At 42.5% G+C, this 14,067-nt stretch overlaps 1 protein-coding gene across 7 annotated transcripts in view; it reads left to right on the forward strand.

The window, feature by feature from the left end:
* The window catches only part of IQCA1 (IQ motif containing with AAA domain 1), a 195,052-nt gene that overhangs the window by 104,454 nt on the left and 76,531 nt on the right, over positions 1–14,067 (forward strand). For all 7 annotated transcript variants that reach the window (XM_060399176.1, XM_060399154.1, XM_015091828.4 and 4 more), the window contains 2 exons: positions 1,005–1,111; positions 1,278–1,379. In XM_060399176.1, coding sequence (XP_060255159.1) covers positions 1,005–1,111; positions 1,278–1,379 — 209 coding nt within the window. The remainder of the gene's footprint in view (positions 1–1,004; positions 1,112–1,277; positions 1,380–14,067) is intronic.

The raw sequence follows: 14,067 nt of genomic DNA on the forward strand, positions 1-14,067 counted from the left end.
TTCCCCTTCTGAGAAAAGAGCTTTATTTCCATTTATTCCAGTGATACAAAATTACCCTTATTTCCTCTAAGCATCCTCCTAACTGCCAGGGTAAGGCCAAAGGGACATGTAAAATATATATGATTTCAAAAACATCCCAAAAGTAATGCAAAAACACAGCTTTTGAATTCGTGATGAGTAATGGGTACTTGTGTGTTTAGTGTTGGCTTTTAATAGGGGCCAAGGGAAATCATGGGTAAGCTGGACTAGCAACAAAATCTCTCCCATTTCATTGAATTATTTGAATAATAGAACGAATGGAAAACGTTATTACAGAAACAGTCACCTATAATTGCATAACCCCATAATTACTGTTGTTGTTCAATCGCTAAGTCATGTCCGTTCTTTGTGACCCCATGGACTGCAGCATACCAGGCTCCCTTGTCCTTCACTGTCTCCTGGAGTTTGCTTAGATTTGTGTCCATTGAGTCGGCGATGCCATCCCACCATCTCATCCTCTGTCATCTCCTTCTCCTCCTGCCTTCAGTCTTTCTCAGGGTCTTTTTCAATGAGTCATCTCTTCACATCAGGTGGCCAAAGGATTGGAGCTTCAGCTTCAGCATTTCCAATGAATATTCAAGACTGATTTCCTTTAGGATCGACTGGTTTGATCTCCATGCAGTCCAAGGGATTTTCTAAAGCCTTCTCCAGCACCACAGTTCGAAAGTATCAGTTCTTTGGCACTCAGCCTTCTCTATGGTCCAACTCTCACATCCATACGTGACTATAATGGTACAGAAGAGTACCATTTGTTTCATACTTCATTATTGGAGCTTTTCACATTAGCAACTTTCTTCTTTATTTTTTAGATGTTGTATAGGCACAGTTCTTCCATTTGGAAAGTGGAAAAGAAAGACATAGGGTAGAAGATTGAATTTGTGTTACATTTCACGAAACTGCCTTTGTTAGTCTTCATGTAGAAAAAAAAAAATCGTTTTCTTTTTCTTTGTCCTTCTGGAGTGCAGACCTGTGGAAGAATAAAGACGAATCGTGGAATTTCCCGCAGGACTATGACCCTGAACTGATTAAGGAAGACAAGCGGAAGGAACTGGAGTCAGAGATCAGAGTGCAGGTAAAATGGCCTTAATGCTGGAGGCCTAGTCAAGTCTTCCACTGCAGCGCTTCTTTATCACGCCCTGTTAGCGACCTACCCAGAATTTAAGCTGTTTCTAAGTTCGCAAAGAAAACACAAAGCAGGCAAATTCACCTAAAACAGAGTATCTTTTGTATTGACCTAGGTGGATGAGCTGATGAGACAGGAACTAAAAAACTTGAAACTAGCTGTGAGCAGAGAGAAGGAACTGCCGGCCAGACAAGGAAAGAAGAAAGGAGGTAAAAAGGTGAGTGACGCTTACGCTCAGGAGGCGGAGGGTAGAGCTGAACGGTGACCAGGAGCCCGGCCCCAGAGGCCAGGGTCGGTCCAGGTGTGCCGCAGGCAGACCCTGGCTGCCCTGGGCTGCTTTCCAGGAAACGTGCCTGCCTGTGGAGAGCTTCCCTTGGTCCACTGTGCATCGGTCCACCAAATGCATAGCCCTTAGGGCTGTGGGATCATAAATGGGATAAATCCAGTCTGGGAGTGACCTCTCTGCCCTCCTCACTGCAGATCCGTGGTACCCAAGCCCACAGGCGGGATGAGATCTCTCCAAGGAGCTAGGACATGTGCCTCAAATGCCCACCTCCCTGTAGAAGATCTGTGGGGGAGGAGGCCAGTGGCAAAGAGCAGGTTCTTGGAGAGTCAGGGAATCTGATGAAATGAATTTTAAGTCTCCACTCATCCATCTACCAGTGGTTTAGAGGCCAGTCAGATCCCAATATTCAATGTTATGTGCTGGGTCCTGTGAGATAATAGAAAATGCTCCTGTTGGTCTCTGCCCCTACTTGCTGGCGTGGAGCTCCTGCAACCCTTGTAAATTCCTAAGTGGTAAGTGCACTGGAAGCCTCTTTCGTTACAATGAAGCAATTCTAGGTGGGTTTCTGGGTGGCTCCCAGGTTGGGGCTTGTTCCCACTGGAAAGACCACGCTGCGATCCGAAGCCTGGAAATCACAGTTCCATCCACCCCGTTCCCCAGAGAGGGCAGAGGAGCTGGACATGGAGTCAATACTTGATCGTGCCCGTGTGAGGGCGTTTCTGTAAAACTCCAGTAATCACGGGCTTTGGAGAGTTTCCGAGTGAGTGAACACAACCACGTGCTGGAAGGCTTGCTGTTGTTCAGTCACTCAGTCGTGTCCGACTCTTTGCGACCCCTTGGACTGCAGCACAGCAGGCTTCCCTGTCCATCACCATCTCCCGGAGTTTGCGCAAACTCATGTCCATCATGTCAGTGATGCCATCCAAGCATCTCATCCTCAGTCACCGCCTTCTCCTCCCACCTTCAATCTTTCCCACCATCAGGGTCTTTTCAAATGAGTCAGCTCTTCGCATCAGGTGGCCAGAGTATTAGAATTTCATCTACAGCATCAGTCCTTCCAATTAAAATTCAGGATTGATTTCCTTTGAGATTGACTGGTTTGATCTCCTTGCAGTCCAAGGGACTCTTTTAAGAGTCTTCTCCAACACCACAGTTCAAAAGCATCAATTCTTCAATGTTCAGCCTTCTTTATGGTCCAACTCTAACATCCATACATGACAAGTGGAAAAAAACACAGTTCTGACTAGGAGGATCTTGTCAGCAAAGTGATGTCTCTGCTTTTGAATACACTCTCGGTTGGTCATAACTTTCCTTCCAAGGAGCAAGCGTCTTTTAATTTCATGGCTGCAGTCACCATCCGCAGTGATTTTGGAACCCAAGAATATAAAGTCTGACACTGTTTCCATTGTTTCCCCATCCATTTGCCATGAAATGATGGGACTGGATAGCCATGATCTGTTTTTTTTGAACACTGAGTTTTAAGCCAGCTTTTTCACTCTTCTATTTCACCTTCATCAAAAGGCTCTTTAGTTCTTCTTCGCTTTCTGCCATAATGGTGGTGTCATCTGCGTATCTGAGGTTATTGATATTTCTCCCAGAAATCTTGATTCCAGCTTGTTCCTCATCCAGCCCGGCATTTCACATGATGTACCTACACAGAAGTTAAATAAGCAGGGTAACAATATACAGCCTTGACATATTTATATAACAATATACAGCCTTTCCCAATTTGGAATCAGTCCATTGTTCCATGTCCGGTTCTAACTGTTGCTTCTTGACCTGCATACGGGTTTCTCAGGAGGTAGGTACGGTGGCCTGGCATTCCCATCTCCTTAAGAATTTTTCACAGTTTGTTGTGATCCACACAGTCAAAGGCTTTGGCATCATCAATGAAGCAGAAGTAGATGTTTTTTCTGGGATCCTCTTGCTTTTTCTGGAAGGGCACCACACCCCAACTTCATAGAGAAGCTCCTATGCCCAGGACCCTCCCAGACCTTGCCGTACACACCTCTTCATCTGGTTGTTCTTCTGTGTCCTTTATCGTGTCCTTTGATGACCTGATAGTTGTGTTTCTGTGAGTTCTGTGAGCCACTCTAGCAAATTCATCAAACCCAAGGAGGGGGTCGTGGGAAATGTAGATTTACAGCCAGTTGATCAGAAGCACAGGTGACAATCTAGACTTGTGATTGTCATTTGGAGTGGAGTGGGGGCGGTTTTGTGGAATATCACCCCTCACCTATGGGATCAGACTCTGTATCTCCAGGTCGACACTGCCAGAACTGAGTTAGATCGTAAGAGCCCCAGCTGGTGTTGCAGAAGGTTTCTTGATGGAGGAAACCCCCACGCAACTGGCATCAGAAATGTGGTGAATGTGCTTCCTGTGGGTCCGGAGCCAGCTGTGCCTCTGGGGCCAGGATACTCCAGGCAGGGGAGCTGGCGGGGTGTGGGCTTTCTCAAGTTCCCGCGGTCCATCAGCCCTCCCTGGGGCTCACACACTCCCTGAGTTTGTCACACTCTCAACTGCGTTAGTGATTGTTTGCCAGCCCAGGGGGATGTGTGGTGTCTTTGCAGTGACTCTATACTGAAGCCTTTTGTGTTGATTTTACAGTTTACAGTTTTACAGCTTACCTCTGACTCTTCAGATTAACACCTGAATGTCCTTCATGCACCTCTTCTGAGCTTCCATCATGGTAGCCCAACTCATGCTTAGTCGCTCAGTCGTGTTCCACTCTTTGTGACACTGTGGACTGTAGCCCACCAGGCTCCTCTGTCCACGGGATTCTCCAGGCAAAAATACTGGAGTGGGTATCCGTTTCCTTCTCCAGAGGATCTTCCTGACCTAGGGATTGAACCCAGGTCTCCTGCATTGCAAAATTCTTTACCACCTGAACCACCAGGGAAGCCCATAGCCTGATGAAGGTTCTTTATATGTAATTCCCATAAATAGGTGAGGTCATCTATGTATGCCACTGGTTGACCCTGTTAATGAATTTCCTATCTTAAAAAAGTGATGCTGTAATGACTGAACATGGAAATCAAGCTAAGCAAAAGGGAAAATGAAGACAGGAGGTGGCTGCACCCCTCCAGCTGAGACTCGGCTTCCTCTCCTTAACCAATAGCTGATCATCGGTCTGGCACTGCTGCCCCTCTCATTCCTTGAAGTCTGATGTCTGCCCTCCACCGTGTCCTAGCTCATGAAGTGTCCTAGGATAGGGTTGCTGTGAATTTCCCTCTTGGAATTAAACTGGTTGAACACACAATAGATGTGCTCAGGGTACCCCCAACAGATTGTGTAACTGTAGAGTTTTGAGTTCTCAAAATTCCAATCCAAGCGGCCTTGGGAGACATAAATATAATTTTGTTTCATAAGCTGAGACTTAATTAGCTATATTAAATCCCTTCCTTAAGAAGACCATTAGCAGAAGGAGAATGGACAACCTTGAAGATCAGAAAGGAGAAAAGGGACTCAGAGGGATAAAATTTGGCTGTGTTATTCCAGCTTTATCCAGAGAAAGTGACTTGATCAGAGATTATACAGCCACCTGAGCACCCCTCTTGAAATACAGATATGACCTTAGTTCTCTATACTGAAACCCTTCAATGACGCCCTAGTTCCCACAAGGATAAAGGTGACAGTCTTCTGCCAGGCTTACAAAGCCATGCTTGACCTGGGAAGGGTTCTCCTCTTCAGGCCCATCACCCACTTCTCCCTCCCTGGCTGCACTCCAGCACCCTGAGCTTCCTGTTTGTCCGTCAGACACACTGTGCTCCCTCCCACCACAGGGCCTTTGCACATGCTGCTCTCTCTCAGGCACTGTGTTTGCTCCCACACCCTCAGTCCTGAGTGTAGTTAAACCCCTACTCATCCCTGGGGTCTGTCCAAGTCCTTTTTCCTCAAGAAAACCTTCTGGGACCTCTGAGTAATTCTGGTTGCTCTGCGTGCACTTGACCCTGCACTACAGTGGCTTCCTGGTGCTTTGTCACGGCTTCCATGTCATATTTACTGGCATCCGGTCACATCGCTCCATGGGAAATAGATGGGAAACAGCGGAAACAGTGTCAGACTTTATTTCTGGGGGCTCCAAAATCACTGCAGATGGTGATTGCAGCCATGAAATTAAAAGACGCTTCCTCCTTGGAAGAAAAGTTATGACCAACCTAGATAGCATAGTCAAAAGCAGAGACATTACTTTGCCAACAAAGGTCTGTCTAGTCAAGGCTATGGTTTTTCCCATGGTCATGTATGGATGTGGTAGTTGGACTGTGAAGAAGGCTGAGTGCCGAAGAATTGATGCTTTTGAACTGTGATGTTGGAGAAGACTCTTGAGAATCCCTTGGACTGCAAGGAGATCCAACCAGTCCATTCTGAAGGAGATCAACCCTGGGATTTCTTTGGAAGGAATGATGCTAAAGCTGAAACTCCAGTACTTTGGCCACCTCATGTGAAGAGTTGACTCATTGGAGAAGACTCTGATGCTGGGAGGGATTGGGGGCAGGAGGAGAAGGGGACGACAGAGGATGAGATGGCTGGATGGCATCACCACGAACTCGATGGACGCAGCTCTGAGTGAACTCCGGGAGTTGGTGATGGACAGGGAGGCCTGGTATGCTGCGATTCATGGGGTCGCAAAGAGTCGGACACAACTGAGCGACTGAACTGAACTGAACTGAAGATCTTTTTGTTAGTATCTGCCTTCCCATATCTACTGAAGTGCAGAGACTGTGTGACTGTCTTTGCTGCTCGCTATTGTAACCTTTTCTGGCACATAGCAAGTCCTCAGCGCATATTATTGAGTGAGTTAATTCATCAAATCTAGATCCTATGCAGATTGACCCCTCTCAGCTAGATCAGTGCCTTTAGACGCCACAGTCATGGCATTGGTGAAAATTCAGAGATTCCAGGCACCTTCTTTGCTATTCCATACTCAACAAGCAACCACCCTGTGAGTTACTGTGGTTTCATGTTTATTTTGTAACAAGACAAAGCTATACCCTGTTTCTCTCAGCAATTATATTTCACTGTACAGTTTAATCTACTTAGCTTACAGTTTTGTCCACCTTCTCTTGTGATTTGGAGATCCAAAAGCTGATACTGAGAGACAGATCATCTTTACTAATTATTTCTTTCAGTAGTATTTATTGAGCGCTGTATGCCAAGTGCAGTTCAAGGCATTTGAGGTATACAAGATAACGAGACAGACAAAGAGTCTGTACTGGCAGAAACAAGTTTCCAGATACACAGGACTGTCAGTCAACCCTGGAAGGGCGGTGCCCCCATTATGACATCACTGCCATAGCAAGAGCATCCATGGCAGGCGCTCTCTGGGGAGACGGCCCGCTGTAGTCTTGCCGTGGTTTCCTCATCCTGCCCTGGAGTAACCTGGAGCACATGTGGCCCCCAGCTTTGACCATGGCCAGTGTGGGCAGATAGAAATTTAGAATTGTCTTTTTAAAGAAACAAGTGAACGTTCTACAACTGAAAAATATGGTATCCAAAAGCAAGGAGTCTTCTACCTGGTTTAACAACAGTATGGACATAGTAAATGCAGGTTGACCTCAAAGACAAATCAGTAGGTAATACAAATGGAAGTACAGAAAAAAATATATAAAGAACAGAGAAGAAGGGAGATTTGAGGCATAGTCAAATGTTGTAACATATGCACAATTAGAATTTGCCCAAAAAAAGAAGGATGGAACAGAAGCAATAAATGAAAAAGTAATGTTTGTTAAATTTTCAAGTTCAGATGAAATACACAAAGCCACGAATTCAAGAGCTTCACTGAGGTTCAAGAAGAATGAGGTCCAGACACATCAGTCAAAATGCTGAAAGTCAAAAGGAAAGTCTTACTAGATTTTTTTTTAAGCACATTTCCTTCAGGGTCATGAAAAAATAAGAAAGACTACTAAGTCTCTCAGCAGAAACTATGAAAGCCAGAAGGGATGGAATGGCATCCTGAAGGACTGGGAAAAAAATAACTACCAATCTAGAATTCATACCCAATGAAAATATCCTTCAAAACTGAAAATAGAGATCTGAGAGGACTTATCAGCCACAGACCCACAATATGAAAACACTAAAGGGATGTTATTCTTCAGGCTGAAAGAGAGTTAGTTCAGGTGGGAGAACAGATTGCAGAGAGATAAAGGGAATTCTCAGCTCTGAGAAACGGGAACATGGGGTGAATGTAAAAGGCTGAGGACTCCTCGAATAACCTGGCATTTAAAGCAAGCTAGAGTAAGAGCCATGTGTGTCTGTACCATATATACAAACAACATACAGAACAGCAGCAGCAGAAAGGGCAAATAGCAGTAAAAGGGCGTGTGGCATGATTGCATTTCTCAGGAAACCATGAAGGGCTAATTTAAGGTAAATTGTAATAAGCTAATGATGTGTTTTGTAATTTTTTAAAAATTACTCTAAAATGTATAGCAAAAGAGGAATAGCAAAGATAAGTAGAGAAATTAATTGAAAAGGATACAGGAAGGAAAAATAGGAATAAAAAGAAAAGTACATTAGTAAATAATAAAAGAAAGGAAATACAAATATGATAGAATTGAACTCAACCAAATCCATAATTACGTGAAATGAAAACAGACTGAATGTTCTAATTAAAAGACAATTATTTCCATACTTGAAAAAAAAACAAACTCTGTGCTGTTTATAAGAAGCACAGCTCAGTTCAGTTTAGTTCAGTTGCTTAGTCGTGTCTGACTCTTCATGACCCCATGGACTGCAGCACACCTGGCTTCCCTGTCCATCACCAACTCCTGGAGGTTGCTCAAACTCAGGTCCATCAATTCGGTGATGCCATCCAACCATCTCATCCTCTGTCATCCCCTTCTCTTCCTGGTTCAATCATTCCCAGCACCAGGGACTTTTCTAATGAGTTGGCTCTTCGAGTTAGAAGACTAAAGTATTGGAGTTTCAGCTGCAGCATCAGTCCTTCCAATGAATATTCAGGATTGATTTCCTTCAGAAGGATTGACTGGTTTGATCTCCTTGCAGTCCAAGGGACTCTCAAGAGTCTTCTCCAACACCACAGTTCAGAAGCATTTTGCCTTTTCATATTGTTCATGGGGTTTGAAAAAAGATATAAATAAACAAAGTTTACTCACACTTTAAACATTTAATTTTGATTGGGGTATAACCGCTTAACAATGTTAGGGTAGTTTCAGGTGAACAGCAAAGGGACTCAGTCATACATATACATGTAACCATTCTCCCCCCAAACCCCCTTCCCATCCAGACTGACATATAACATTAAGTAGAGTTCCATGAAGAAGCATACTTTAAACATAAAGAATAGATATGTTGAAAATAAAAGAACAGTCAACTATAAACCATCAAAGTACTAACCGAAAGGTAGCTAGTGTAACTCAATATCAGACAAAGCAGACTTTAGGTAATAACCACCCTACACCATTCAAACAGTGGAAACTGTGAGAGACTTTATTTTCTTGGGCTCTAAAATCACTGCAGATGGTGACTGCAGTCATGAAATTAAAAGACACTTGCTCCTTGGAAGAAAAGTTATGACAAACCTAGACAGCATATTAAAAAGCAGAGACATTACTTTACCAACAAAGGTCCATCTAGTCAAGGCTATGGTTTTTCCAGTAATCACGTATGGATGTGAGAATTAGACTATGAAGAAGGCTGAGCACCAAAGAATCGATGCTTTTGAATTGCGGTGTCAGAGAACACATTTGAGAGTCCCTTGGACCGCAAGGAGATCAAACCAATCAATCCCAAAGGAAATCAATCCTGAATATTCACTGGAAGGACTGATGCTGAAGATGAAACTCCAATACTTTGGCCACCTGATGCGAAGAACTGACTCCTTGGAAAAGACCCTGATGCTGGGAAAGATTGAAGTTGGAAGGAGAAGGGGGTGGCTGAGGATGAAATGCTTGGATGGCATCACCAACTCAATGGACATGAGTTTGAGCAAGCTGTGGGAGATGGTGAAGGACAGGGAAGCCAGGCATGCTGCAGTCGATGCGGTCACAAAGAGTTGGACCCAACTAAGCAACTGAACGACAACAACACGCTATTCAAACACCTAAAAAAAAAAAAAAAAAACCAGGATCCCTGCTCCAGTACACAGCAGCAAAGCTGCATGAGGAGCCTACCCCATGAAGACATGGGAGGCAACCCAACATCCTTTCTCGAGTGGTGTGAGAGAAGACCAAAAAGTCACCACCCCTCCCTCCCTGCTGGGATGGATCAGAGGAAGCTAAGTGGACAGTCAGGACTTTCACCAGTTCCCAGTGGTAACAAGGCTACCTTTACCCCAGTGTCATTGGAAGACCACACAGGGGGAGCCAGAGGTCTCGCTCCCCCACCCAGAAATAGAAGGAACTCCTCCCCACAGCGGAGTGAGGAATCCATCCTTCTACCTTCCTGACAGTAACCATACAACACATACACACAGTTACCCTGACAGAGTGATGTCAGAGTTTAAACAGAAGATTTAAAGTCAGAGTCTCGTAGCATGATGGGCTTCCCTGGTAGCTCAGTTGAAAAGGATCCGCCTACAATGTGGGAGACCTAGGTTCAGTCCCTGGGTTGGGAAGATCCCCTGGAGAAGGGAAAGGCTACCCACTCCAGTATTCTGGCCTGGAGAATCCCGTGGATGGACTAAGTCCGTGGGGTCACAGAGAGTCGGACACAACTGAGTGACTTTCACCTCACTTCACAGCGAAATACAAAAATGGTTAGGTGTCATTGGAAGCCACTCATTATACAAGAACCTGGAAGATCTCAAACTGAAGGAAAATAGATAGTAGATCCCAAGTCTGAAATGTCAGAGATGTCAGAATTATCTGACAAATATTTTAAGGTTGTCATGATTAAAATCTCTCAATGAGTAATTATGAAGCTACTATACACAGATTAAAAAAAATATAAAGCCTCAACAAAATAGTATATGATACAAAGAAGAAGCAAATAGATATTTTAGAACTGAAAAGTACAGTATCCAAATTACTGGTTGAGCTCAGCAGCAGAATAGAGGTGACAGTGGAAATAATCACTGAATTGGAAGATAGGACAATGGAAATTATCCAGTAAGAACAGAGAAAATCAGCTGGAAAAAAAGAAAAAAGCTAAACAGGGAATCAGGGACTGTGGGACTGGTAAAAAAACATCTTATTTATGTCATCAGAATCTCAGGAGAGAAGGAGGATGAAACTGAAAACCCATTTTGAGAAGTAATGATTAAAATCTTCCCAAATTTGATAAAGAGATATAAACCTGCAGATTTAAGAAGCTGAGTGAACCCAAGACAAAATAAATCCAAAGAAATCTGATCTGAGATATGTCATAATTAATCTTTTGAATACTGAAGACAAGGAAGAAGTCTGGAAAGCATCCAAGGAGAAAAAAAAAAAATGACCCTTTACCTATAGGGGAAAAAAAACCCTTAAATGACTGTGCATTGCTCACAAGAAATTGAGAGCAGAAGAAAGGATACAATACTTTTTCAAGCACTGAAAGAATTTATATGCCACCGGAATTTATACCCAGCAAAAATATTCTTCAACAGTGAAGAGGAGGAAATCAAGATGAAGGAAAACTAAGATTTTTTCACCAGTAGAATCACCCTCGGAGAATTTCTAAAGGAACTTCTTCAAATGGAAAGGAAAACCTGGAGTACCAGATGGCAAGAAAGAACTTGTAAGCAAAAACATAGGTAAAAAGAATAGACTTTTCTGTCCCTTCTAAATTATGTTATTTGATTGAAGTAAAAATTATAACACTGTTTGCCATGGTTCTCAATGTATGCAGAGGAAATATTTTAAAATGTTGGGAAATGATGGGGGTATGAGCTAAAGGATATAAGGGAATTACAGTTTTTCTAATTCACTCAAAATATGACATGGATAGACTGGGATAGCTATACATATATAATGTAACACCCAGAGCAACTGCCAGAAAACTATCCAAAGAGATACACTTAAAGAACACCATCAAAGTGAAATTCTAAAATTAAAAAAAAAATGAAGTCACTCACAGGATGACAGGAAAAAACAAATAAAGAAACAAAAAATATAACAGAAAAAAATAAAATGGTAGACTGAAGTCCTAACATATCAATAATTATATTAAATGTAAATAGTCTAAATACAATAATTAAAAGACAGAGATTAGCAAAGTGTGTTTAAAAATATGACCCAACTATATCTTCAGGAACCTCATTTGATATATTATGATATAAGCAGGTATAAGTAAAAGGATGGGAAAAATATACCATGCAAACAATCAAAAGAAAGCTATTATAATATCACATAAAGGAGATTTCAGAGCTGAGAAAATTGTCAAAGACCGGGGTGGTAAAAGAGCCAATCCACAAAATACATAGTAATCCTAAATGTTCATACACCAAACAGCAGAACTACAAAACATAGGAAGCAAAATCCAATAGAATGAAAGGAAAAACAGAAAAATCTACAGTTACAACTGGAGACTCAACACATCATTCTCAAGAGCTGATAAAATACTAGGCAGAAAATCATTAGCAAGGATATTGAAGAACTCAACAACACCAGCCACAAACAGAATCTAGTTGACATTTATAGAACACTCTGCTCAACTTCCCTTGTGGCTCAGATAGTAAAGAATCTGCCTGGAGTGCAGAAGGCCTGAGTTTGGTCCCTGGGTTGGGAAGATCTCCTGCAGAAGGAAATGGCAACCCACTCCAGTATTCTTGCCTGGAGAATTCTGTGGACAGAGGAGCCCGGCAGGCTACACAAAGAGTTGGACACTATTGAGTTACTAACACCACCCAACAAAGAGAAGGCATATTCTTTTCAAGTGGCCACAGAACATATTCCAAGGTGGACCATATTTTGTGCCATGGAACATATCTCAATACATTGAAAAGAGTTGAAATTATGAAGAGTGTCTTCCCCTACCACAGTGGACTCAAAACTAGAAACCAGGAACAGGACAGTAACAAGAAAATGTCCAGGCACAGGGAAACTAAACAGCACGCTTCTAGTTCATAGGACAAAGAAAAACAATAGAAATAAAAACATGTAACAAAAATTCGAGGTATAAAAATACCTGGGATGCAAGCAAAGCAGCCCTGAGAGGGAAGTTTATAGCCTTAAACACATACACAGGGGCTTCCCTGATGGTTCAGTAGATAAAGAATCCCTGGCAACTGAGCAAGTCGGTCACCCTAGGCCCTCAGCACTTTTGCCGTCGTGGGCCCCTTCCTGGGTGAAAAAAATACCAAAAAGATCACATGACTGGATTGCTGTAAAGACAAGTATATACCAATAGGGGTTTCACAGTGGCAAAGAATCCACCTTCCAGTGCCAGAGACACAGGGACACGCATTTGATCCCTGTGTCAGGAAGATCTCCTGGAGAAGGAAATGGCAACCCACACCAGTATTCTTGCCTGGAGAATCCCATGGATAGAGGAGCCTGGCAGGTTACAGTCCATGGGGTCACAAAGAGTCAAGCCTGACTGAGTGACTAAGTACAAACAGATACACTAGAAAAAAAGAGGGAAAAGCTCAAATTCATCAGCCAAGTTCCCACCTTCAGAACCTAGAAAAAGAGAAAAAAAAAAGTGAGCAGAGAGAAGAAAATAGAGATCAGAAATCAGTGAAATTGAAAACAGAAAAACAGTATAGAAAGTAAATAAAACAGAGCTGAGTTTTTGAAAATTATCAGTAATTGACAAACCTCTGGTAAGACTAACACAGAAAAACCAAGTCACAGATCACCAACATCAGGAGTGAAGCAGGGGTTGCCACCACTGACTGCAGACATAAAAAGAATAATTTAATAACGGATTCTGTAAACAGCTCCACACACATCATTTGACAACTTAGCATAAGATGGACCCACTTTCCCTAAAAATACAAACTGCCACAACTCATTTGATAGGAAACAGATAAATTGACTAGCTCTACAACCATACAGAAGTTGAATTGTAATTAAAACAATTCCCCACGTAGAGTCTCTGGGGCCAGATGATTTACTGGAGAATTCTACCAAATGTTCAAAGGTAGATTAACTCCAGTTCTACACAGTCATGTCCAGAAAACAGAGGAAGAAGGAACACTTCCCAACTCATTTCATAACAAGCTAGTATTCCCCTTAAATGAAAACCAGACTAAGACAGAACCAAAACCAAAAAAAGCCGTAAGCCTGTATCCCTTGTGAATATAGATGCAAAATTCCTTAGCAAAATATTATGAAATAGAATGAAACAATAAAGAGAATTATAAACCATGACCAAATGGAGTTTATTCCAAGAATGCAAGCCTCGTTCAATATTTGAAAATCAGTAATGGAATGAACTATATTAATGCGCTAAAGAAGAAAAAAATCACGATCATATCAGTTGATACAGAAAAAGCATTTGACACAATTTAACACTCACTCATAATAAGTTCCTCAGAGAAACTGGGATAGAGAACTTCCATAAGGTGATAAATTAACAAAAACACCCACAGCTAACTTTTTACTTAACCGTGAAAGACTAAATGTGTTTTTCCTAAGACTGGGAGCAAGGCCAGTGTGTCCACTCAGTACACTTTCATGAACATAGTGCAAGACATTTTAGCCAGTGCAGTAGGACAAGAGAAGGAAATCAAAG

The sequence above is a fragment of the Ovis aries genome, chromosome 1 (genome assembly GCF_016772045.2).
Source record: "Ovis aries strain OAR_USU_Benz2616 breed Rambouillet chromosome 1, ARS-UI_Ramb_v3.0, whole genome shotgun sequence".
NCBI classification, from domain to species: Eukaryota; Metazoa; Chordata; class Mammalia; order Artiodactyla; family Bovidae; genus Ovis; species Ovis aries.